The following is a 26,879-nucleotide window of genomic DNA, read 5'->3' on the forward strand; positions in this document are numbered from 1 at the left end:
AGTATATGTTGAGAGGCGTAACATTTCCGTCAGACGCTTGAAACATTTTGGCCAATCAAAATGAACTGGATAGCTGGCAAATCAGAAAAACTATGCTTCACAGGACGACGAGCCTTGCAAAAATCGATGCGTTTCAGAAGGTGGGGCATAGAGGAGAAACAATAATGTACATTATGTGGAAAATAATGTGTTTTTTGAACCTTAAACCACATAATAATAAAGACCCCAGCTTTATTTTTTACTAGTTTTAGTTGTAGTTAACAATAACCATTAATTTGAAAACAGAAGTAGTTAAAAAGTTGTTAAATTCTAATAAACTGTCCACTTATTGATATAGGCTAGTCTCCAATATTGATATTCTCATACTTTTCCATGCATTTTGTTAGTATTTTCAGCACACTACTCAGCACAGCCAAAGGAGGGATGTGGAGAAAAACAATTCCTCTATGTCAGTCTTTTGTGCCAGATATTTGAAGCGCTCAGAGGGAAATGTGATAGGATTGGCAGCGAATTTCAAAACCCATAACCTGTCAGAGAAAGGATGTCACTGAACAGTCACAGCAGCTTCACACACTGTCTTCATACAGTACACATCTGCCTTGGACAGGAACCAAAACAAAGTCAACGTTTAATTTGAAATGAAGGAAACTTTGTATGGATATAAAATATTGGAGGGAACAAGGTATGGAAAACTATGAAGATATTTTTTCAGTAAGACTGTTGCCTGTGGGCTGTACACAGAGAGAAAGAAAGAGAGATCTAATGTGTGCCCATTAGGTAAAAGGATGATGCAATGTCTAATCAGATAATTGAATTATATGATTGTAATCAGCAGGAAACTATTTGGATGGCTTAATGGAAGATCATGGCGAGTAGGAATCCCTCCAAAGAGAATATGGATAATTCAAGGTAACTTAACTGGTTATCCGCATCATTTTGATTCCATTTTATCACAGTCGAACATTTTAAAGGATATCTCCATCCTTTTAAGCGTTTGGATGTTTACCTCCAATCGACAGACCAAGGACAAACCTAATCTGAAGTGCTATCAGACAAATCAGAATTATGTTTCCCACTGAGAAATTACATGGACAAGATTTACTGTATACAGTGTGAATTTTACGGCTGTGGACTGTAAGAAAATACTGCACTTAACTATAACTTTGTAAAATTATTCCCCTAATAATGTCATTGTTGCAACGATATTGTCATATTCAGTCTAATCTTTGCAATAGCTTATGTTTTTATAATTAAATTGATTGATTCAAAACCACAATAGCACCAAAATAATAGAACATTGATTAGGCCTACTAGCTGAGGCAGTTTTGATCAACACATCAAGAAATTCTCACCATTTCTCTTGCAGTTTATTAGGATCGTGCTAGGATTTTTCTGGGATCCTCAGCTGGCTCTGCCATTTAGCCAGCCAACTACATGTGAATAAGTTGATAGTAATGGTCTACATAGGAATTTTTAGCTTGAGAACGTACAAAGTGAATGTGAAGGCAAGGTTAGTGCCCAAAGCGATGGACTGTTGGGAGGTGAGATAACTCAAATGTGTCTCACAGCGATTTCTGACAGAACTGAAAAATGCCTTGGTGGCAGTATTCAAAGGTTACAGTTTTTGAAAGGCGATCATTTCTTTAAAGCGATCATATTTACACAAGTAGCACTGTTGCTAACTTAATGAGTTCAGCAAAACAATCAAATCCCAGATTAATATCTTTGGTGAGGTCTGAGGGAAACTCCCCCTTTTAATAACTCAAACTATCAACTCACGACATTATCGCACACCACGACTTGGAGGCTATTGATTTAGCTATTATTGTGTTTTTTAAAGTTCTAGCAAGGAGACACAGGGGGCTCAAACTCCATCCTACCCGATGACCCCACGCTCCCACTGGACGAGTGCAGTTGATAAAGGATGTAAAGATCGGCTGCCCCTTGGCCTTTATAGATTAACGAATATGAGCTGTCAGCACCTCTCGTCTCCATTTCCAATGATTTACATCGAGTTTAATGAGCCTGCCAAGGCCAGATAAGACACTCACAATGACTTCTGGGTCAGCTGTATACATCATGCACACTGTCTATTCTAGCAGCTTTGCTCATGTGCAAAACTACTCAAAGAGAGTTAGGTTGCTATTATAATATACATTACATTTTGTAACTAACTAACCCATCTCAGTCTTAGCACAAAGTGTATCACAGTGCTGACTGATACTCAGAGGACTTACACAAAGTGTAGTCCTTGATCTAGAATCATGAGCAGGTCAAAACAGTCTGGACATGGATGAAGAATCCAGGAATAATATCAGACTTTCTCTACCAAAACAAGTGCGGGTTTCCACTAATTCTTGAGACATTTGTTTTAAAATAGGAATATTTCCTTTGAAATTAATCTGAATTTAATCTTTAATACAATGCACCATTTTATTTATTTATTTTTTACTTGATATTATGATGTTAACCTTTTCTTTAAAACAATCTGTCACCGGAGCTTACTTTAATGCTTCGCATATAGATATTTATAAAAAAAAATATATACATATATAAAATATAACAAGATATTTTAAACTTGTAAAATGTATGCATCTTTAACCAGGACATAGTACAAACTGTTCTTTTCATAAAAATACAGCACTTACAAAAATTTCACAGCTGTGTATTTACCATCAACACAGGCTGATATTTATAAAAGCATTTGTAAAATGAGGCAATGCTAAAAAGTACGTTTACAGCCTGAGGGTCCTTGTCAAGGTCACACAGGCTCTGGTGAGTGTTATAGTGCTTTTTATACTCATAGTGGTGTCATAATATTAGGTATTTTCTATTTTTGCCAACAACCAAAATGTGAACAATTTTATTTAAACATTTAGATCAGTCCTCATTTGAAATAGTAATAGTTTATAATAAATATTGGACATTTCGGTAACACTTTTAAGGTGTCCGTGTTACAAATGTACTTACTTTATAATAATTAATAATGCATAATTGCATGCACGTAACCCTAACCCAAACTATATAAAAAGTACATGTAGTAAAATTAATATTATTCAGTACTTTTGAATAATTACACTGTAACAAGAACACCTTAAAATGAAGTAATGTATTTGTGTATCTAACCGTGTTGATCCATATTTTAAGGAAAAAAGTTAGATTGCACTAAATGTAAATGAATACAAGTAGCTTGTTTTACCCTAATGTTTTATTGAATTAGTGCAGCCTTTTAAATCTGTAGTTCATTTACGCAAGTCATTTATATGATATGCTATAACCAATAATTAAAAAAAACACCTGAACCCACAAATTAGGAAAAACACGCAGAGACAGACCTGAACAAAATATTTTCTTTATTCTGCAAGAGAACTGAATATTGTGGAGTTCCACTGAGCATATACATGAGTTCACCTCATAACAAATGGAGCATTTACAACCAATACAAACGACCGTAACAGATACAAGAAAATGTTTTGTGGTGGAAATCGTAACTGAAGCATACTGAAGCATAACTGAAGTCTGAAGCAACAATGATATTCAAATACTGAGAGAGAGGATTTCTGACATTTCTTGTTCTCTACATGCAGAGCGAAGTATTTCATGTCCTTTTGTGCCATAACTTGTATAAGACATGAAACACTTGCTATAGAAGCATTAATGGACCGGAGCCGGAGCAACACGATTATTTTCATTGCAGTATTATTATTTTTTTTGGACATCGAGAGCCCGTGGCTTATTGCTCAAGCTGAGTCTATAAAAAACCCGAGATGAAAACTGCTGGTGTTAAGGAAACATTTAGATTTATGCAGAATAAAAGTGAGTATTAGGTCAATAAGGTGTGAGTGTGAAGAAAACATTTAATGGTCTCAGGTGAGATACATCTACACATTACAGGTTGTGCAAACAGTACTGAACACACTGTTGTCTATTGCTTCAGCTCCTCTGTCTCAGTTTTTGTGAGCATCATTTTGCTTTTAGTCAACGCAACAAAGGGCTCCAACCTATTTCAGCTGAAAAAGCAGACTTTTTTTAATCATAAGCTATATTAAAATTTATATAAGACTACACCGTAAACATACAATTGACAGTTTTTGTTCCACATCATTATTTTTTTGTTTCACTTTATTATTATTTTTTTTTACACAAAACAACAGTCAAGAGTACCAAAGAAGCATGCTGGGTTTTACGTATGTCAAAGTGGGAAGGAGAGTGAGTTTTTTTTTTCTTTTTCATTTTTTAAAAACCTTTGTTAGTTATATTTTTTAATATATATATATATAAGAAATGTGCTGGATATCATGGTGGGACAGCTGTGGTAAGAACACAAAAGACTCCCAATGAGAATCACAGAATATTCCAACCTGACTGCAAATAAAACTTTGCAGAACTGCACAAGGGGGCAATAGCCAGTGCTAGTTAACAGTCTGGAAAAAAACCTTAGCAAGGTCTTCTCGTCATAACTCCGGCTTTGTACAGAGTCTAACTGAAAACTCAAGCGGATATGAGTCAAGAAAGGTTGTTTTGGTACATGTCCAAACCCTCTGAGCTTTTGAAGCAATGCACTGTTGATTCTGCCGACTTGTTATAATGTGTGAGCTTCCCCCATTCCCACTTCAATACAAAAAAAGAAAGAAAAAAAGCACTCTAGTAAATGTCTCTCATACGAATTCCCAATGCAATGCTTTTTATGTCCCTGAAAACTTCCAGAAGAAAAAAGAAAAACATAATATTTAATGCTTTCTTGAGTATAGGAACAAAGAAAGCCAACAACCCCAATGCTTTTTTTGCCCTGCAGAGAATGACGATCACAATTTTTTTCTTAAATGGACCATACATTTCTGTGTGGTATAGGGTTGTTTGTTTTCTTTATATGGATTTTACAACACAGAAAGAAAAAGCAACAATGACTGCAGCTGAATGCAAGACTATCCTGTAAAGAAAAGAGGCATAGAAACACTAGATTTTGGTAACTTTAAAGGTGGTTTAGTGACCTAATGGACAAATTGATAACAATTTTGATGGCACACACACACACACAGCATTTAGCTTTTACAAATAAGTGAGTGCAAAAATGAACTTTAGCTTTAGGACAGACTGTTCACTTTGAGGCTTAACAAAACTACATTTCATTTAGGTAAACAAATTGTCATCAGTTTTTTTTTTTTTAAATGGCAAAAATGGACCACCAATCAATCCACAGTGAACCCTTCAATATACAGACAGTAATAACGACATTATTTTGCCAGACAAGTGAGGGGCTAGCGATAGCAACCCAAAACCTAAGACACAGAATTAAGAAAATAAAACAAACCAAACTTAAATCTTTGGTCTCAATGCCTAGGAAAAACAAAAAAGTAATTCAAACCTTTTTATTTTATTTTTATAAACAATTCTTCAATCGGTATCATGTACGAACATGGCCTGAATGGCCTGAAAATAACATAAAATAACTCTGTGACCAGTCTAGTACGCGACTCTAAAACTCTTCATATATGATGTGCACTATACTGGACTCCAATAATCACTTTGGAGCTCTGTGAACATAAATAAGCCCATTTACTTTCAACAAAACACACAAGATGAGTTCCAGTCTTAAGAATAAACAAGTTCAGACACTTTTATACTCAATCCACTCATGCCATAAAAGGGATTTCCTGTGTATTAATAAATGCATCCATGTATTAAAGACATTCAATGGTGAGTGATGCAAGAGTTCAAGTAATAGACAGGGGGCCCATCTGGGGCCCAGCTTCAAAAAAATAAAATAAAAAATAAAAATTCTGAAACTCAAACCATTTAGAAGATCGAATAAAACGAAAATAAAGCTGGACCTATGCTATTGAACATGTATGCCAAAATGTAGCCAAAAACGTTCCACAGAAAAGACGGCGACACCAAGGCTGCAAAGACGTAATCGTGAACGGTGGCACACACAGAACTAAAATCAAGCAGCTGATCTGCTGAGGCTAGCTTGTTCTGAATTGCGATTGAGGGCAGGTCTGCCAGTAACACCCAAGAAAACCACAGTCATTTGCAACTGCAAAACGAAAGAGCAACTGAAATGAACAGTGGATGGAAAAAAACCTTCATCACTTGCCCTGTATCCATGTGGTTTTCATTAGAACTCTAGGTTACAAGTTCATCTCTGCTGCTCTGACTAAACGCTCGGTCTGGTTCCCATCATTACCAAACTAACCCATTCAACCATCCAACAAAGACTTCAACTTAAGTTTTTGGTCCCAAATAACACAGAGATCACTTTAGAAACAAATAACACAATCTCATGAGAAAATGAATTATTTTTTATGATTTGCTGGTTTTGTATGATTTATTTGAAACCAAAAAAAAAAAAAAAAAAGGAAGTTCCACCCAAACCTAATTGTTGGACCTAAACCTAAATGATGTATAAGTAGATCATACAAAAAGGAACAATTGTTCGAATTCGTCACCAATTCGCCAAAACATAAAATAGTCAAGAACTGCTATGACAGTTTTGGACAAATAATGTCATTAAGTTTTCAGTTTAATTCACTATGCTGTGCATTGAGTGAGTTAGTTGCAGTGGTGGGTGAGAGCGGTCTGTGCTGGTTAATGGCCTGTAAAACTGTAACAGTCTGTTGTAGCTCAAGCATACCACCAAATTGTAAACTGTTAGGGAAAAAGAAAAAGAATTTCAATGTGAACTTACTCAACTGGACACCTGCATGCCAGAAGCCTAACAAAAAACACTAAGTATAAGATATAACTGATGTACCGACAGTGAACATTGTGCATATACAGTAGCTTGGAATATCTTTACATCAAGGTTTTATTGTGCGAAATTAAAACCAACAGGCAGCCGAACATTGAAAAGTGTTTTTTCTCTTTTCTGATACAGAACGAGTCAACCTGCTAAAAAGAGAAGCACTAGGCAATAAAGAGGCTTTTTAAAGGAAATTCTTCAAAAGGTTCTAGTGATTATCACTTTTGATGCCACTGAGAGCAGTTTGTTTCCCTCTCGGTCAGACCACCTCGCTACCATCAAAACCTGGATTGCACTTTTTTTATTTATTTTTTTCAAGTCACGTACTAAAGCACATCTGCTCTGACACGGCTCCTGCTTGCTGGAGAACGTTTTTGAATAGGTGTTTGACAGGTATACAAATCTAATTAATCCTTCATATGTCACATTAGTGAAATCCCAAATCGTTTTTTTAAATTTGGTGCAGCGGTCTAAGTGCTTAATGTCAATTGATTCTGTGTGATTTTGGTTCTTAAATAAAAAAAAAAATAAAATAAAATAAGTGGAGCTTCGGTTCATAAGACACAGATCCAAACTATTTTATGTAGTTCGCAAACAAGGTGTATAAAGTATAATTTCACTCAATTATTACAAGCCAATTTGATCACAAAAAGTAAAAAAAAAAAAAAAAAAAAAAAAAAAAACGAACAAATAAAATCCTCCCCATGCCAACTTTGGTCTCTGCACTGAACCGTAGCGAACTTAATGGCTTAGGAAAGGAACTTTTCAAAAACTTTTGATCCAGCCAAAAAGAAACCAATAACAAAAAAATAAAAATAAACACCTCTCTAAGGTTAAGTTAAACCAAGCTGTTGTTTAGAAGACAACACATTTTCACTTGTGCCCTCCCAAACATCCCACAACCCCTCGTTCAGCAGCAGTCACTGTGAGATCACTCTGGAAAGTGTCAGTCGTCTCTTTGCTACATAGTTTTTGCCTTTTTGAAACACACAAACAGAGATGGAGACATACAAATGTATTTCTCCTGCTTTGCATATATTTTTGAATTTTGCAAAGACAAAAAAAAAAACACCTTAGAAAGATGTGAGAAAATAGAGGCAGGAAAAAAAAAAAGCTTAAGCTAAAATGGAGCATGTAAAAAGTCCCAGCTGGAGTTTAGGTAGCAGCGCGGGTCACCTGAAACTCGTCTCTTCTGCTTCCTGCTTGCTTTTTTTTTTTTTCTCTCCACACATTCACATTCACAAACATTTAGATCTTCCTTGTGCAAATCAAGCAGTCTTTAGAAAGAATGCCCTCCAAATTGTTCTTGTAAAAATATATAACTCCAAGGTGGCTGACGTGTGTGTTGCAGCAAGTGTTTTTTTGTTGTTGTTGTTGTATGTTTTTTGTTCAGAAACTGTTCCCCTCTCCCATGAGTATAGAGAGTTTAAGATTGGGGGGGCGAGTCTTCATCTCCTTGGGCCTGAGGGCATCTGTGCATACACTGGGTACGCCAGCCGCACATTGAGCGCGTCGTTGTGCTGGACCAGTGAGGTCTGGTGGTAGTGCAGGACCAAGTCTTTCAGAGTGCTGTACAAGTTGTAGGGCTCTGCGAAACCATAGCCGCGTGGTGTGCTGTAGATGACACAGTGCTTCACCTCGCCATCCACACTACAGACAGAAACATGACAGATCTCATGATCAACGCGAGAACCAGAATCTAATGTCAGACAAAAATAAAGGCAATCCATTTGCTCAATGACAATCAAAGTTAATATCGCTCTAGAGGTGACAGATTCAGCCTCACATCTATGAAAGATACAACTGATTTTATTTTATATTAGAACAGACGAGATGGGAAATTAAAAGGTTGCAGAGAATGGAAATAGGAGACCAGATCTGAGCTAGTGTTGGACGATATGGTAATTTCTCAAACCATCATAGCGTCAGCCTGTGAGATTGACGATACATGATATTATCATGCATAGGTGGAGTAAGAGAGAGACTCTTTGTTCTTGTCATAGCATAACTATTTGGTGTTTTAAACCGTGTAGGTGCACGAGAGAGAGCCTATGGAATCACCAATAATCGAAAAAATATACTTTCAAACATACTGATGAACTAACGTTAAATATAAAAATACTGGACTTCAAACAGCTAGTTCATATATAGTTGGACGCAACTGTCATATTGCGTGTCCCGTTACAAATTTGCCATATGTGTGCACGGAAGTTATCAGTCTAAATGTTCTGCAAAATCAGTCAACGGTGAAAATCAGTAGTTTCATTTAAAGTCCAGCAGTTTAACACTAATATCGGACCTAAACGAACACATTAAATATATCTGGGCAGTTTGATAGCCGAATTATAACAGGCTGCCAAATAAAAAGTTATTATTTAATACATTAATAGGAGAATAAACCTAATATGGTCTTGACTATCGACAGAGACATCTGCTTGCGTCGATATCTCTGACAATCGGCGTACACGATTCTATCGTCTATTGGCACAACCCTAATCTGAACCTAAGCTAAGGTGAAGAGAAAAGACTGAAATGGCCTTAATGGTTAATGCAAGTTTGTTATTTAGTATATGATTGTGAACTATATGGCATTTTTGTAAAAAAAAACAAAAAAAAAACAAAAAAAAAATACAGAGACCACGGAGGTTTACAGTCAAAGAAAACAATCTGTTGTCACGTGAAGAAATAATAGTTCTTCTATTTCATTGTCACAACTTTCACCTCACTGTCTACATCATCTTAAGATACTCACACAACAGAGCAGGCATAACAGCCCTTCTTGCTGCTCTCGCGGATGAGGAAGGCTCCATCGGGTTTGCTGTGTAGCAAGTCCTCTGCCTGCGTTCGGTTAAGGTCCCCCACAAACCAGCTCTTCTCATCGTAGTGTGGCAGGTTCTCATCCTCCTCACTGACGAAGTAGGCTCTGTGATTTTGAGAGGAAATATGTTAGATGTTGTGATGCTGGAAATCTTTCATCAAACCTGTGGTCTCAAATTTGAAAAATGTACGACAACACGACTTACTCATCCACGTTCTCATTTTTGATCTCCAGCCAGTCGTTTATTCGTTTCTGTCGAACACCTTTATGATTGAGCCAACTGCATAAAAAAGAAGCAATGGAGTGGTTATACACTAAGAAAAAAAAACCTGTCAACTCAAACAGAACAATGAAGATGGCGAAATGAAATTCAAAGGAAGGATAATCTTACACAAGGTACTGATCTCTAATCTTTCGGAGCTGGATAAGATCTGGCTTCAAGCTGTTCATTTTCTTGTCCGTCTCCCTGTTGTCTAGAGCCTGCGTTTTCAGGTCCTGTTCGAGCCGGGTCTTACTGTCGTGAATCTCGCCAAGACGGGATTTGAGCTTCTCGTAGTTCATCATAATCCTGAGAGAGAAACAAGAACGATTTGGAAACCCATAGATCAAGGCTGCCGACCAGAGCGCTCTCAACGGAGGACTTTGCGTACCTTTCAATCTCTTTGTCATTGCCCTCTCTGCGGAATCGCTCAATGTATTCTTTACTGTAGCGTTCCTGCGTGTGACACTGTTCTTCAAAAATGTTAATGGTCTCATTGAAGGCCTCTATTGCAGTACGTTTCATCTGGATCTCCTGCAATCAAAGGAAAGATAAATCAATGGATGTGATGCGACCTCAAAAGTGCTGTGCCTCTTAATAGACTTGGTTCATTAGTCAGTGGGTTTCTGCAACGGGATAAATTGTTTGTGTCCATGTTGTGCATGTGGCATTTTGCACTGCAGTTAATAAGTTGGTTGTCTATCGATCCAACAGTGATGCTTACCTGTGAGGTTTTTGTGTGCTCCTCATAGAGTCGGTCATATTCTTTACTCTTCTCCTGATATTGATTGTGATATTCCTGGAGTTTCCTCCCCACTTCATCAATATTGTCCTCTTTCACCAGTTGATCCTGAAAGAGCAAGAGTAAATGCATTGTTATTGGTATGAATTGCTGAGCGAAGAACGGATGGGGGGAAAAAGGACTGCGCACAGCAACATGCTGTAGGTTTTGCTTACTAAGTAAAAGCTATTTTTCAGGAATTTTCTTCCAGGAATCATTAATACAAATCTTGGAATCTGTAACCGCCTTTTGAGGGCTTACATTTGTGGAACCCCCTAAATAATGAACACCTGTGTGTCGGAGTAAGATACCGGGAGGGCGATGGAGAGGAGAATAAATGCCTGGATGGCCTTTCGACATTGTGGATGTGTGCAATTATTTAGGAGGTGCGCTGCTGTGGCAATAAACAAAGTAATATTTCTTGCCAAGAGCATCCTGCTGCCTCCGCAGTTTCACTCACAACTAGCTGCACAATTCATTCAGCAAACACTCTCTTTAGTGCCGGAGCGGGGGAGGGAGAGGTGGGAGGACAAAGAGGTAAAAGGAAAAGAAGGGATGGCTGTAAATGTGATACCCCCACCCACGATCTAAACCCATTTACCTGCTGGTAGCGGGAGACGGGATACATGAGCTTTACATCCAGTTTGGTGTTGTACTGGGCCAGTGACTCGTGCCTGTAGTGACTGATGAGCTCCACCACTGAGCTGAACGTGAGCGGGTCTGAGAATCCGTACTTCCCATCCCGATGATAGATCTTTATTAGCTTATTGTTTCCACCTTTCCTGTAGGGAAAAAGGGGATTGTGTTAGACCACAGATCATTATAAGCTGAATGGAGAGGTTCTGAACAAGTAGAAGCTTTCTAAAATATTTCGAGTTACCTTAGTGTTAGCGTGTAATCTCCCTGCATCTTGGTGGAGGCGTCCCGTACCAGGAAAGTACCATCAGGCATGTCTCTCAGTTTGTCATTCACCTCTTCCCTAGACAGAAAAGACAGAAAAGGGTGAATGGTGCATGCATATACACCACACATCAAATCTTGCTCTTAGTATTTAATAATTCCAGCTAAAATAAGTTTTCTGTACCCTATGTCCTTCACTCCTTGGAAAGGGCTGACACACACACAAAAGACATGACTTCTCTTTGCCTGGCTATATAAATAAATTTGGTCTGGCAGAGGGCAAAGGCACTGGTCTGTGACCATACTGTCTGCTACAGCCGTCTGGGAAAGAGTGAGACATCTTTAAACGGTTTAACTGTTGACCCCATCCTGCATGCCCACATGTTCACTGATGCCTCCAGCTCTAGTCTTGAAATCAGACAGTCTGTCTCTTTAAAACAGCCTCCTGACCACCAGCGGCAATGCTATCAGGCCTGCTTTTTTGTTGCCTCCTCTATTATAGTCCAGGTGGAATTGCACATCCCTTGCCTCCTTCCATTCACAGACTAGTCATGCTGGAGCTCAGCAGACCCCGGGCCCATCTCATAAGGGGGGATATTTAGCCTACTTTGGGCTGCCGAGGTAAGGAACTTCTGACTAAGCAACGCTCCCACATTTCTGGGGAAGGAGTCCTCTCTGCACTGAGAGCTTGGGAATCAGGTACATTTTTAGGCTGCAGTGCATCAATAAGTTCATCATTTAGGGGAGGTGCCCTATTGTATTAACATGTTTGGGTCAGAAAAACAATAAGATCAATGAGATCAATGAGATTTACTTCAGCTTTATTAATCGCTTAATCATAACGGTTTATCAAAATGATCAAGACATTTATATCTGTGGTATAACAAGCACAGATGATTTTTGCCCAGTCAACAGTGCATATTATAAATAAAAAGAGCCAATTTTGAATTACTCTAAGCTCAAGCCTAGAAGAAATTCAGGAATCCAAGACAGGCATGCAGATGATTAACATGACTCATTACTATGTACTCATCTGAAACTGTGCCCAGTGATTTAAATCTGATCTCTCATAGGTCAAGTTTCTCAAAGCACTACCACTGCTTTAACTAAGTACTAGTACGGTTGTATGGTACTAGAAGAACATTATCCAATGAGACCATAATGGCAGTCCATATTTTAAATTCAATGGTCAGCATCACTTTGCTGTGGAGTTCTTCTTTATTTGATGCCTAAAGTTAAGTTGCTTTCTGATTTTGAAACTAGTAAGCACTGAGGACAGGTTTGAAGAAAAGCTAAAAGCAGCTCTGGTTTATCTGGGAAGGGACTGTGCGAGTTAAAGGATAGCAGTGCTTCAGAGATCAGTGAGCATCTCTGCAGAATTTCTACTCGCCAAACATCAAACGAGTCTAAAGCTGGTCACTAAGCAGCAGATTAATCTGCTAAAACCTGAGATTTTTATGGGTTGTGTTGGAAACTGGCCAGACAGCTTGACATTTTGGAGATTTGGGTTCTTCCCCCCCCCCCACACCCCACACACATACACACACTTTCAACTCTTCCTGTGTCTCTCCACCATTGCATTCCCTTTCTGCTTTTGTAAAGCTGCAGCAAAGCGTAAATGCCTCCAGGATAAGTGAGCCAAAAGAAGTTCACCAGCTCACATTAAGAAAGAAAAAAGAGCGGAAAAAGTCTGCAGAGCAGCTGAAAGAGCAACATGACACTCAAGAGCTGTGTGTGAGCCTCCACCTTCAGGCTACCAACTTGGAAGTCATGAGGTGGAGGGAAGTAAAAACGCAGAGAGATTTTCAAATTATCTTGATGCAGTCTTATGACTATACTGGTCAGCTATCACCTGACTTATACGTGTCCACCACGTGATGAGGGCATTGTCACACTAGAAGCTAACTGGCATGAGGAAAGAGCAGAACAGACATAAATCCAATCAAGTGAGAAATTAAATCTAATGTCAAGTGACTCTTACCTTGATATGTCTCCCCAGTACCATTCTGCTTCTTGCAATGAGCCGCTGGCGGCTTCTTTCACACCATTGCCATTTACTGGTGTCATGGGTTTTGTTGGCTTGGGAGGAAGAGCTGAAGAAGAAATGAGACCAATTTATTTTAGCGGAAAATCTTCTAACCTCATCACCAGTCTTACAAATATGAGGTTGGTTTCACCTTACAGATGAAAACCTAATCTCCTTAAAGACTACACTAAGTGGACACCATGTTAACAAATGGCTGTATGCTGTTCATCCTCATGAATAAGTTTATGCTGCCAAGAGAATCTAAATTTGAGCTTAAATTGCAAAAAAAAAAAGGTAGGAATACAATACGGTTGCAGGTTACCGCCCAGGATTAACCATTGACCTCTAGCCCTTAATTTTCCCATGGATGGCCTTTCAATACTCTCCTCCAACCTGTGACTCTCACATCATCTGTAGTTAGAGGAGTATGTTTTTCGGAAAATGCAACCGTGATTTCCACTGAAAATGCAAAATATCAGTTTTCACGGAAAATGCAACAACAACATATTCCAGTCGGCCCATGTGAGAGTGTAAACAAAAAACAAATGACCTTCTCTGCCAGTCTTGGTTTTCTGCTACTTGCTGAATATGTAATGAACAGGATCCTTCCCTTTGAGTGAAACACTTCCTTTGTTGCCAGCAAAAGCAAACCAACAGCTGCCGCAACAGCATGCTGGAAAGTTAATGTTGATGATGCTCTTGCTATCTTGCGGGTCAGCGGTCAACAGAGTGGTCTGCTCAGCCACGCAGTGCTTCACGACACCCTCACTCACAGAAATATCGCTGAGAGACTACTCATGCGTTCTCATGTCTAATCTGCTTATGAGAATTTTTAAACCTGAGAGCCAAAACTAGACTTGAATGATGGTAAATGACATGCAAATCTGGTGTTACAAAACTTTCAGCAGACTAGTTGGGCAACTAAAGCGGTTCTAAACAAGGAGTTCACGTGTTTGTGTTCAAGTGCTCAGCAAGGTGCAGTTGACTAAGATTAGTTTGAGAAAAAAAAAAAAAAAACTGAAGGCTGCAACTCCATCTGAAATGTACAGAGACATAGTGTTCAAGCCCTGTACCTTCCGCGAAGCCAAAGGAACCTCCCCCGACCTAACTGAATCCTGCAACACTGGCCTTGAAACAGCAACATACCACTCGGTTGTCAACGCACAGGTTTATTCAAAGGCATACTACACATACATACACACTCCTCATCAGGTACAATATTTTGATTGTTTGAATCTTTTTTTTAGCCCATAATGTACTCGCTCTAATAAATTTATACTGTAAAGTACTTATACTAATAAAAAAAAAAAAAAAATGTATTTCTACGTTTAAAAAAAAAATTTAAACGTGAGGATTTCTAAAATAATGTGCTGACTACACTGTATCTCAGGCACACACGATTAGTCACTCACACAGATCACGCAGACATTCAGCAAAACTTCTAGGCACTGCCTTGCAATTTTATCAATAAAATATCTTAATTGCTCATGAGCTACATTATCTTTACCAACAAAGAGCTGGTAACATCAGTTTCTAAAGGAATTAAAGCCACAGCTTCACGGTTAACGTTGCTTTCTTGCTCGTGTAAATAAACACAATGAATTACACTTTTCTGAGAATAGAATATTGAAGTGGAAATTGGTGTTTTCAGAAAGCAAGCATGTTTATCCATTGTGGGCCAGTACAAGTGATAACTTTCAGTATTTTTGGAGTGCATCGAACGTTTACAGAATCATAGTTATACGTTTTTCTTTTTTTCTCAGCATTATTGCCATTTGATTATTACTGGTGAGATCATAGACACTGGCAGCTTTAAAAGACTGCATTCACTGGTTGATGATACTCATATCATCAAATCTCTGTCACGATACATCGTCGTATCGATGTATCGAACATGGCACTAGTGGATTGTTTAGGGAGGACACGGCTCATGTAGAATTAAGCAAGCTCATGCAGATTATTGCCATAATGACCAAATCATAAAAAGAGTCAAGTTTCTGTAAAAACAGTCACCCACCTGTTCTCAGCCTGGCAGAGACAAGGCTGCGTGAGAGCGGGTGTATATCTATGTCAGGGGAGTGGGTGGAAATGGGGAAGGCATGGCGTAAGCCATCATACGGAGGTCATAAAGGCCTGGGCTGATTCTAGAAACCCCTGGGACCTTCTAGCCAAAGAAACTTCTATCTGGCATGTGAATTAAATGACTTAAGTCCAATACTCCAGAGGTGAGTCACGGAAATAAAAGCCCACAGGGACATGCAACACACACTACAGTCAATGAATGATCACCGCTGTTTGCACATTGTGGAATGACCCACTGCTCCACACAGAATTGGCTCCTTTAATAAGAAATAATAATAATAAAATTGTTAAAGATCAAAGAAGAAATGAAGACTCTCTGAAGAAACAGAGCGAGAAATACACTTTCTTGTGTTGCCATTTCAGTACTTCAAATTTTGAAAAGTTTTCATTGAAGTTTTATTACTTCCCGATATTGCAAACATTTGCAGAGGTAAGCTCTTTATGGTTCTTTAAAGTTTTGGTGTGCGGGAAGAGGGGAGTGTGAATGGTTTTCTTTGAGGGTGTCATTAATTAAAAGCAGTGGCGGTTTTTGGAGTGAGTGCATGAGTGTAGTCAGAGTTAAAGGAGTCCCGGGCACAGTGACAACTCCTCCCTCCATTGGCCCACAGGAAACACCTTAATCTGGTGGGGTGAGCGGCTTCAACCAGTCAAAGCAAAGCCAGGCTAACGGACACATCCCCACCCAAACTCTGCTCCTGCAGGTGTGCACACACACTAGTTCTACATTTCAGTTGGTCTAAAAGCAGATCAGTGTTATTTATTTATTTATTTTTTGTGGAAAATGAACAAAGCAATGATTTTGGAAGATAAAAATATGGCAACCCTGTGCACTATCCTGTTGACACAAACTTAGGGGGAACGCTCACCACCTGGTAGGAGACCATTTGTGCAGCACAGTAGCTTATGAAGAGTCATTTGACAATGTATAACCTTCTGTTGCCTCTACGCCAACACAATAATCACCATATTAATATTACATTTGCAAATACCCACGTGGCTCACCTCCTCCATTCCCCAGTGTAATTTAGAGACACAATAAACAGAGATTCAATATCTCACTATTCAAGACCAACATGTGAGTTGAAAACATACACATTTCTAGGAATTTGTCTGAAACTTATATTTTGGCCTGAGACATTTCATTTCATCACAAAGCCTCTTTTAGTAGCAACCTGCCAATAGAAGGGGAAATGACCCCCCTATTTCGCGCTCGCTCTCTACAGCAGCCAAATGCAGGTGCACAAGCCCAGCTGAAACCTCAAATTCCTGCCTATCAGTTTTCCACTGTCAGCTCTTTCTGTGCAAGCGTGTGACCACCTTTGTCCTACACACACACACTCTTGGTTATCTTTGTGAGCCCGAAAGGAACATGGAAAATGAAAGGAAACCGAGCAAGAAAGAGGCAGAGATATGACTAGGTGATCTCATTACAGCGGTCACCCCATCTGTGTTAGTGTCAGTGATATCACAGCTGGGGGGCACACAATGGAAAGCCCACTGTCGCAGAATGCAATCATTTTTTAAAGCTATCACTCACTGATTTAAACACGTTACGATCATGATTGATGACAAAACTCGAAACAAACAAAGGGGATCAATAAATGAGAAAAAAGAAAGTATTTCTTTTAAATTTCTACAACAGTAAACTAACCCACTATGCTTCACAAGGAAAGCAAAACTAATAAAGTAAGGTCGTTTTTTTCTACTTTTAAAATATTTTATTTCCTAAAAAAACTAAACTTTTAATGAAAGATGAAAAGGAAGAGGCGAGAAAAGGAAAGTGACCTGGATGTAGGATGGAAAGGATGAGAAAGAATGAGAAGGAGTGAGTGGCAATGCAGCGCTGCAGTGCTGCGCAAGTCTGAACAAAGAGAACTATACATCCATAGGTGAAGTCCACGGCAATCGACGACCAAGCAGTCCATTGTTTAGGAAACAAATCTCCAGAGGTCATTGTTCTGCAGTCATGCTCTTTTGCACAATAATAATAATAATAAAAAAAAATATGCTTAAACCTCTGGTTCTACAGGTGATGAAGCAACTGTACTTTGAAAAACAACACAAACATAGACTGATACAATCGCAGACGGGCACCACACACACAAAACAGTTTAGTACGTACAAATTAGGGGGTGCATTAGCATGAGAAAAAGTGTGTGGCAGAGAGTGATGACAGTGCCATTGAGGGGAACAGCAGGCGAGGGCTGCCACGTCCCGATCCAGAGGGAATGAATTAAAAGTGTCACCAAGCACATGGATGGTTTAAACAGTCCGTCGGGGACGCTCACAATCACGTTAAACCACACAGACTCTGTCCACGTATTATCATGACGCACTGTCACCATCCGCTCCTAATGAATGACTAAAAGACAATCCTTGCAGCTCAACTCTTAACAGAGGCTTATTAAGATGTGATTTATTTTTAATAAAATAAAATTTACATAAAAAAAAGAAGTACATCTATCAAGGATTATACATCCTGCAAAAGCATGATCCTTACATTAATTCATGTTGACAACGGTGCATGTTTCCATACAAGATCCAGGACACTTCCCACACAATAGGACAAACACTAATTGTCATCGTGCCTCCCTGACAGTCTTTTCAGAGCGTCACAACCGCCATAAAGACAGAAAAGATGAAAGCAAAGACAGTGACTGTGGAAAAAGCAGAAGAAAAGAAGAATGATGTCTCCCTTACCGTCCTCCTCGGGATCCTTTTTGAGCTGCATGTATACAGACTGCACTCAGCTGTCTGTGACACGAGTCCTCTTATTCTCGCGCTCCCTCCCACTCGCACTCGCTTTCTCTCCACCCTCCCTCGCTCACTCACGCTGCCTTTCAGAATAAAGCCAGAGGGAAAATCCCAGCACCTAAATTCAGATGCTGCAGGCTTCACGAACCCTCTCAATGAAGAAGAAGTCGGAAGCGGCCAATGAGAAAGCAGGAGGGGAGGTGGACACAACCATATGAGACGGAGAAAGAGAGAGCGGAAAGCTCTGGGGAATGATGTAGGAGTGAGGGGGGAGCAACGCTCCTCCCAGAGAGAGACAAGGCAAAGACGCCAACACATGCTGAGGTGAACACAAACTGGGACACATGCATCGAACCGCTTCACAGCCACATTGCTACGTCAGATTACAAAATGCTAAAAGGGTGCTGGTTGCGCAAACTTTAATTAATTAATTAACTAACAGATCAACATACATACACATATATACATGTGTATGCATTACATATTTTTTACATATACATTTAATATTTTATTATTATGTACACATATGCCTTTATGTACCGAGAAAGATTAGTTTTTTTTTTCACATTTTGCTAAAGAAAGCCCTGTTTCTTCGACATGCCAATTTTCCGTGGACATTTATGAATGAACAAGCTCAAATACATTCAAGACTGAACAAGCTGAGAAGGCACAGAACAAAAGAAAGGACCATGTATCAAGAGAGATAATGACATTTCCATCCCTTATGTCATCCGAATGCCCATTAGAGGGATGCCAGAAGCTGACTTTCCCTTTGGTGTCGCTGCACTTTTGTTGGCGACCCAGAGCACACTGCTCCGGCAGCCTTTATTACACTCACACATCACTGGCCCTAAGAGACAGGGGCCAACTTTCCCCTGGGGGCAGTGTGGCACCTGTGCTCATTGGACACTGCAATGGAACAAAGCAGTTGCTTGCTTGTTTGCAGACGCATGCACATACGGGGCCGTACCTCAGAGCCTTTCACATCTCAATTCAGCTGTAATAAATATTCCAATGAACATCTGCACAGGAACCAATCTTTTCCTGGGCCAGGCTGATTTCACTGTTCTGCAATGCCTATCTAACGGCTTCTTGGAGATGAAGTGTTAAAGAAGCAGATGATAAGTCAGTGTGTGGTTAGGACACTACATGTAGACAAACGGACAGAAAGCATCAACAAAAAAAAAACCTAAAAGGAGAGATCTGATAGACTTGTGTGCAGTGGCACAGAATGAAAGATAAGATTAATCACACAGTGCTGTGCTCATTCATCCCCGTGGCAGAGCAGTCGAAGGGCTATTCAACTATTCAATCCTGCTTGCCAGATCCGTTCAGTCCACCACAGCTCATTTTCTAGGAAATGAGGAGTTGAGAACTGAGTGTTAGGCATTGTTCCTTTGAACAACGCAGAGAATGTCGGAAATGTAATAAAATAATTCATTCTGCCCACTGTTGGATTTGGACCAATAAACAGTTAACTTTATGCGGAAACATTAAGGCAGCATCTTCACAATCTAACAACCATCATTAAAATGTTACAGACGAGCTGTCAAGAAATGACGCACAAAATGTGTTTTGTGCTTTTGCATTAAATACAGTCTGTCCTAAAACCCCTCACAATGGTCACACAAAAGTAACAGCCTCATGCAAACAATCAAAGTCTCTTTTCCCATTCCATTCACATTTAACGCTTCCAAAAGTGTCATCCTGTCTCTTTATTGCAGGAACTAACACCATGAATTAATGAGCCATTGTCGCCCATGCTTGTGACTTCTGAATGGCATCCAGTTTCCAGTCTATGACATCATTGTTTATGGCAATATAATGGTGTCAGCCCTTAACAGATGACACATGAATAACACTAAATGTTAATAAGAAGTGCAGGCAAAACTAACATTCAGAAAGCTGGGAAACTTACTCCAAAAGACCCCTAAAGAGCTTTCACAGGGTATAATTATGTGACTTAATTGGTCTATATGCTATATAGTCCCTATTTGCAGACCCTGTACAACACCACTTAAGGTGTCAAACCAATTCAGAGAATGCATTCCAATCTATCCACATTTTGCATATCAAAACCATGTGTGGTGAGCCATGCAAAACATCCAAATATCCAGAGGAAAAACTAACAAGACTATAGCAGGACCTGTAACACAACCTCTCTATAAAGGTGTTCATTTTACCATTTACAAGCCCAAATTACCTACACAATTACAATATTACTGGATATACACAATTTACAAGCCCGAATGACATACACAATTACAATATTACTGGATATATATACAGACAAGTTTACACTAGTCCTAATTTTAAGAGATAGTTCACCCAAAATGAGATATGCAAATTGACATCTCATTCATCACTCCCTTTCGTTCTTTTTTTTTAAAAGATGCAAAAAGTAAAAGGAGACTGAGGCTTTAAAATCCCATTTTGTGTTCTACTTAAGAAAACCAAAATATCATACATATTCGATATAATATAAGAGGTCGACTTTAAAATAAAAACTATAAAGGGATGTAGACTGTTGCAATCTCTTCAGGGATATGGCTCCCCTGTCTGAGTGGGAAGTCGTTTATCATGCATTTAAATTGATGTACACGAAAATGTTAATGCAGACAGTGCATCAGAAGCACGATTAAACCTGAGCAGCAAAAGAACGATTTTAAGATGGCGAAATGGGTTTTGGTAGAAGAACGAGTGCGAATGTTAAATGCCTGACATACGTGAATCGCTGTAAATAACATTAATATAAAAAACACATTTCAACGATGAAGCAAATTATGAAGCATTTCAACTCTATTCATCTAAGCAGACAAATAAGTGCAATGTCAGATAATGCGACTGCATAAATGTTAAATACGCTAAACGACATTTTTGAATTAAACAAAATGAGATATGCAGAATGACATCCTAGTCACCATTCATTTTCACTTTATGAAAGAAAGATACAATGATAGCAAATGGTGACTGGGGCTTTCAGCCTTCTAACCATTTGTGCTTCTTCGAGGGGGAAAAAAGAGTCACATAGATTTGTATCAACACGAGAATTGAGGAAATTACAGCATTTACATTTTTGAGGTGAACTAAGCGTGTTGTGAGATTGATTGTTTTATCTGTACCTGGCGGCTGGTCCATCTCGATGTAAAAAATTAATTCAGTGGAATAGGGCATCATCACGTCTCTCCAGTCGTCATCTTCGTTCTCCGTATTCCACACTGTATTGTACATGGTCTGAGTTCTCTGTTGCTCGATTAGGTTCTACTGAACCGGGTTAAATCAAATGTTCAACACAGACGAATGAAGGTAATATAAAAAGCTCGTATGACTGGAACAGAGAGCTCAACTTTAACAGTCTGAATGCCAGCTTCAGAGTGTCATGAAAGCTATCAAAGCACCAGGCTTCACTCATCCGATATCAATTGATAGATCATTTTTATAAAAATCTCTTAACTGTCCGACAGAACAGAAAGTAGATACCAGCTCTACAATCCACTCCGTCCCACCACGACGAAACCGTAGTCTTCATTTCAATCAGCTCACCCGGTCTACCGGTTCTTTCACTTCATCAGGAGGAGTCCATTCAGTACAAACAGCATGGGGTGAGGTGTTCTAATCGATACGCGTGAAGCAAATAACTCCCCTAGTGCTTATGTTTTAACAGCTAATTCATGTAAAAATAATTCTAAATAAGAAAAGAAGACGGAGTTTATAGCTATTTATTATCACTTCGTTACGGTGTTCTTTCATTTATATGTGACATCATTTCCCGGCACCCCTTCTCCAGCACGCAATGGGCTCGCCTCAGAACGGATCACTGGTGCTGTGGAACACGCACACGCTCCACATTTGGGAGCCAATCAGAATGCGCGGCTCTTCCACCTGCACCTAGTTGCCAAATTCAGAGTTTGTACATTATTTGCAGCCGCGTGGTCCTCGTGATCCAATGGACTTGTCCGAAGAGCGGAAGTCGACATTCTATTGGTCGAACCGTTACTATGAGGTGCAAAACGGATGGAGAGAACTGAGTTCGGTTTGGATGAAGTAATGATTTTGCTATAATGCTATAATATGTCAAATTAATTTATTGGAGATATTGACAGCGCATGCCAGTAAATAGGCCTATATCAGAAGCATCATAAGAAGTTCAAACAGCTGCTCATAAAAGTCTATTACGGATATATGTGTTTGGAAATACAAACTGGAATAAATCTTGGTCAATCTGTCATTTGTGCTGAAATAATTTATCCAGGAATTATATGTGCTATCATTTAATCTTTTACTAACTGTTGCCTGTGCTTCAAGTAGGCACATCTCATTAATGCAGGTGATGGTCTGCTTTAGGATGGCAATCTGTCTTCCTGTACACCTCTTTCAGTCCCCTCTGTTCACATACGTGTAATCTATCCATCAAGAAGGAGAATGTCACTGTATGGCCAGAGCGGAATAAAAGGATCACAGTGTTTGCATCTCTTTAATGCAGAACAGGGAGGAACCTCCAGATGGCTCGTGCCTGACAAAGGCTGTCCTTGTTAGCTGTGTCAAACTTGTTTAATTGTAACTGTCCATGCTTCAGTTCAGGATGAGCAGATGGACCCAAAACAATGACAAGTAACCGAATAGCCACAGTAATCCATAAAAGCCGTGGGAAAATATTAATCACTTACAATGCATAATGAATGAGCAATGAAGGCCACAGGACCATGTTAATTATACCCATACCAGTTGTAATTTCAAGACAGATTAATTTATTTGAGGTCACTCTGTTTTTGAGACTGAGAATGTCTGGTTTGGACTAAAGTGTATTGCTAGCCGCCTATGCAACACTGGAAAAAGACACGTGACTATGGGGATCTGAGCATTAGAAAAGTGTGTGTGCCTTAGAAACCTTAATGCTCAACCAACTGCGGCTTGTTATTGGTCCATGCCTGTCCTCTTACTGGACAGTGAGCTAAATGCTAACAGTGTTTCTATGGTCTGTCTGCAGGGGATTCAGATTTGGCTGATCCAAGATGTGAGAGATACAAAGGAAAATATCTTGCCAAACTATGTGCACTGCAGTTTTAATGTATTTCCAAAGTTAGTATCTATGAAATAAGACATGGTGAATGCCAACATTAAAATCAAATGTTTGGTCCCAAAGTATTCATTGTATGACAGCAAGTCACACCTAAAATAATAAAAACTATTTATAAAAATTTTTTTTCAGAGCTTTCTTCATCAGGCCTACCTTGTTTGTGGTTTAATAAATACATTTTGTTACCTGGGTATTAGAGACAGAGACATTTTTGTTCTCGAGTGAATTAATAGGGCAAATATCTGTGTAGTGCAGGATGAGTCATCAATATTTCAATATGCACATGTGCTAAAAGTTTGTCACTGTTTAGGAGTAGATTGACATAGAGTTTGCGTTAAAGCTAACACAGATGAAGTTAATAGCCACAAAACTTTTAAATAATAAATTACTGCTAACTTGGAGTTAACCTGCTTTCTAACATCAAAAGTTCTTGTCTTTAGCTTCTGTAATGATTTCTAGATAATGTTTCGCACTATGCAAGCAAGATTTGTTATTTCACACTTTTTTCTCAGATTGCTTCTTGGAAATACATTTCCACATGTAGATTTGTGTGCATGTGAGCTCAAAAGGAAGGCATGACTAGCAGAAAGAGATTGTAATCTGCCTGACTACAAGACCAAGCTAAACGAAGCCAAATCTTGTTGAAAGAATGAGACAATAAGGTCTAAGGAAGTTTTAAAGGTACATCAGTGACGATTGATAGATTTGAGGATGGTGAATGGATAAATATTTTGACGACATGCTAACATAAAAGTGACCTGCTTGCTGTGTGACAACAGTCTGTGTTGTTTTTATATTGACTATACTGTATATAGCCTTAAACATTTCATATTTTATCTGTGCCAGTACAACTAGAGGGGAAAGTACAATTTCCATCCAGATGCAAATAGGTGGCTTCATTGTTCCATATTTAACACAGACATAAGGTTGGCACTGAAGAGTGTGACTGCTGGTGTGCATTATACATAATTCATAAAGGAGATGAAAGCTGAAAGAAGCAATATCATTGTTCCCCAGCTGATATTGTGGAGCGAGAAATTAATTTGAATCCACTGTGAATTACACACAGTGAGAGCGATCACCTTTTTTGTTTTTGTTTTCTGCTGAGCTCATGAGAATCAGGCTGCTCTCTCTATCACTGTCTCCCTGCCTGGAATAAGCCATAAGCTGTTTTTCTTAAAGCCAACTGAGAGAAAAGAAAAGAACAGAACAACTAGAGATGTTTGTTTAAAGGAAAATTCCACCTAAAAATTAAAATCCGTTCATCATTTACTCCCTGATGTTGTTCCAAACCTGTATTACTTAACAACTTCTACTGAACAAAATTGATACTAGTTGCTCTTTTCCATGCAGTTAGTCCCCATGGAAAATGAAGCTTTCAAATATAATGAAAAAATAGGCCTAACATTAAACGATCATAAAAGTGATCCATGTGGCTTGTACATTATATTTAAAGTCTTACAATAACATTATGTGAGGAACAGGCAAAATTTAAGTCTTTTTTTATACAAAAAAACAGTCTAGGATATTCTTCGTAAATTCAGAATTTTGTGTTACACAAAAGAAAAAAAGTCAAGTTTAGAACAACTAAACTGCAACATTTCATTTGGTGAACTATCCCTTTAGTGCTGCAATCTCCATTATAAATATAGACCACATATGACTAAATCACAAAGCTCATTACAGACCGGATGCACATTATAGACAAAGTAGTTCTTTATTATAGGATACACCTTCAAGCATGACTAGATATCAGTCTCTTTTATCCACGAGGCTGCAGTAATGGGCGCACTCGGCAGAAGGAGTCATGTGTCTTGTATAATGTACTCTCTGATTCGAGTTAAAGGATTAGGCATACTGTCTGGTATTTGTTCTCTGCTTTTCATTCTGGATCGGTGGGATTTTCAGGGGTGTGAAAAGGCATAATTCACTAGCATTGCCGTACTAGCACATGCGAAACAGAGCGGCCCAAAAAATGACAATGAAGTGTTAATGACTCTGCAAAAAACAGCAGCACATATTAAATAGCAAGGGCAGAGACAGCCTCCCTTCGTCTCCATTTCTGGGTGGCAGGCATTCTGCGCTCCTGTGATGTCATCCTGCAATGTGAGCATCCCACTTGGACTGATGCAATACTCCGGTGACACTCAGTAACAAGCAGTCAGCGTCTGCCAATCCCCGCCCCCATGCCCCCTTCCTCTGTCTCATTGTCTTTCTTTATCATTCACCACCTCTCGGCCATGTTTCCTACAGTGTTCTCAAGTTTTAATCAGCCTCTCTTTCACCTTTCTACCTGTCTCTCTCCATTTTTTTTCTCCTGGATCTACTTTTCTTGTCATCCTTTCCTTTCCACACGCCTACTCCTCAGCCACCCTTCTATCTGAACGGCCCTTTGGTTGTCATGGCATCAAGCACCATTGCTCAGCATTCTGCAGTTCAGCAGATAAATGAAAGGCTGTTTAACTCTTGCCCGTCTGAGCCAGATCGGTCTGCAAGACACAGATATGTATTCAAGCAGCTATTATCCACATACCCTAGACTAATTAACAGCTTCTGATGATGATTAAACAGTCTTAAAACAAAATATCAGGGATGATAAAATGAAACGATCAACAAACAGTCCATTTGAGGGTTGATCTGTGGTTTGAAGTTTCTATTAGCCCAGCTGCAGCGTCTGAAAATGCTACAATACAACAAGCCCATTGTTTTCTAGTACAAAACCAGGGAAACCTGCTGGGTTCAACGGAAATCTTTGCATTCTGTCACAAGACTAAACTGGCTAAACGAGGTCTGCAACTATGAGAGTGTGTCAACTTGAGAAGCAAATAGTGACAGATTAACCCTTTGCCATAATGGCAAGGCTGCACTTAGAGAAGTAAGTAATGAATGGACTCTATCAAAAGATTAGAGACTTAACCTGGGTGTGCCTCTTCAGGAAGGATTGAGGTCTCATAGCGCCTTACCTACATCACCTTACTACCTCATACTTTTGTACTTTTCCTTTCAGTTCTGGAACTTTGTACATCCAGCACTTCTCATGTAATGGCCGATGAATTTCCAGTCTAAATAGTTCACATCTCAAGAGCCCTTTGAGAAAATAATTAACTGTGTGGACACAGATACTGTATGTAGCAGATAATGTAAGACATTTAAAAATGTGGTTCAGTATTTTCAGTCAGTGATTGCCAAAAGTGTATATCATGATAGCTGATAAATGTGAATAATCTTAAAAAACAGTAATTCTGGTTCCGTTGTTGATTACTTCAATTTGATTCATACCTAAAATCTTTTAGTAATTCCGAAAATAAATGAATGGACCAGAAAAGTGAGTCCATTCACCGATTTTGGTAACACTTTACAATGAGGTTCTATTTGTTAACATTAGTTAACTACATCAATTAAAAAGAACTAAAATTAATTAAAAGCAAAAGTATCTCTTA

General features: G+C 39.0%; 1 protein-coding gene across 3 annotated transcripts in view; it reads right to left on the bottom strand.

Annotated features, from left to right (window-relative positions):
- Positions 1-5,355: 5,355 nt before the first annotated feature.
- The window catches only part of pik3r3b (phosphoinositide-3-kinase, regulatory subunit 3b (gamma)), a 155,429-nt gene continuing 133,905 nt past the window's right edge, over positions 5,356-26,879 (bottom strand). The window contains exons 1-10 of one of the 3 annotated variants that reach the window (XM_026213538.1): positions 21,485-21,914; positions 13,482-13,593; positions 11,481-11,579; positions 11,202-11,382; positions 10,544-10,669; positions 10,211-10,353; positions 9,952-10,128; positions 9,766-9,840; positions 9,495-9,665; positions 5,356-8,392 (exon numbers count right to left, since the gene is read on the bottom strand). In XM_026213538.1, coding sequence (XP_026069323.1) covers positions 8,191-8,392; positions 9,495-9,665; positions 9,766-9,840; positions 9,952-10,128; positions 10,211-10,353; positions 10,544-10,669; positions 11,202-11,382; positions 11,481-11,579; positions 13,482-13,593; positions 21,485-21,593 — 1,395 coding nt within the window. In that variant the 5' untranslated portion in view covers positions 21,594-21,914 and the 3' untranslated portion in view covers positions 5,356-8,190. Of the gene's footprint in view, positions 8,393-9,494; positions 9,666-9,765; positions 9,841-9,951; positions 10,129-10,210; positions 10,354-10,543; positions 10,670-11,201; positions 11,383-11,480; positions 11,580-13,481; positions 13,594-18,308; positions 18,516-21,484; positions 21,915-26,879 lie in introns of those variants that run through there. The other 2 variants (XM_026213539.1, XM_026213537.1) reach the window with 2 other exon arrangements.

Source organism: Carassius auratus, chromosome 31 (assembly GCF_003368295.1).
Source record: "Carassius auratus strain Wakin chromosome 31, ASM336829v1, whole genome shotgun sequence".
NCBI classification, from domain to species: Eukaryota; Metazoa; Chordata; class Actinopteri; order Cypriniformes; family Cyprinidae; genus Carassius; species Carassius auratus.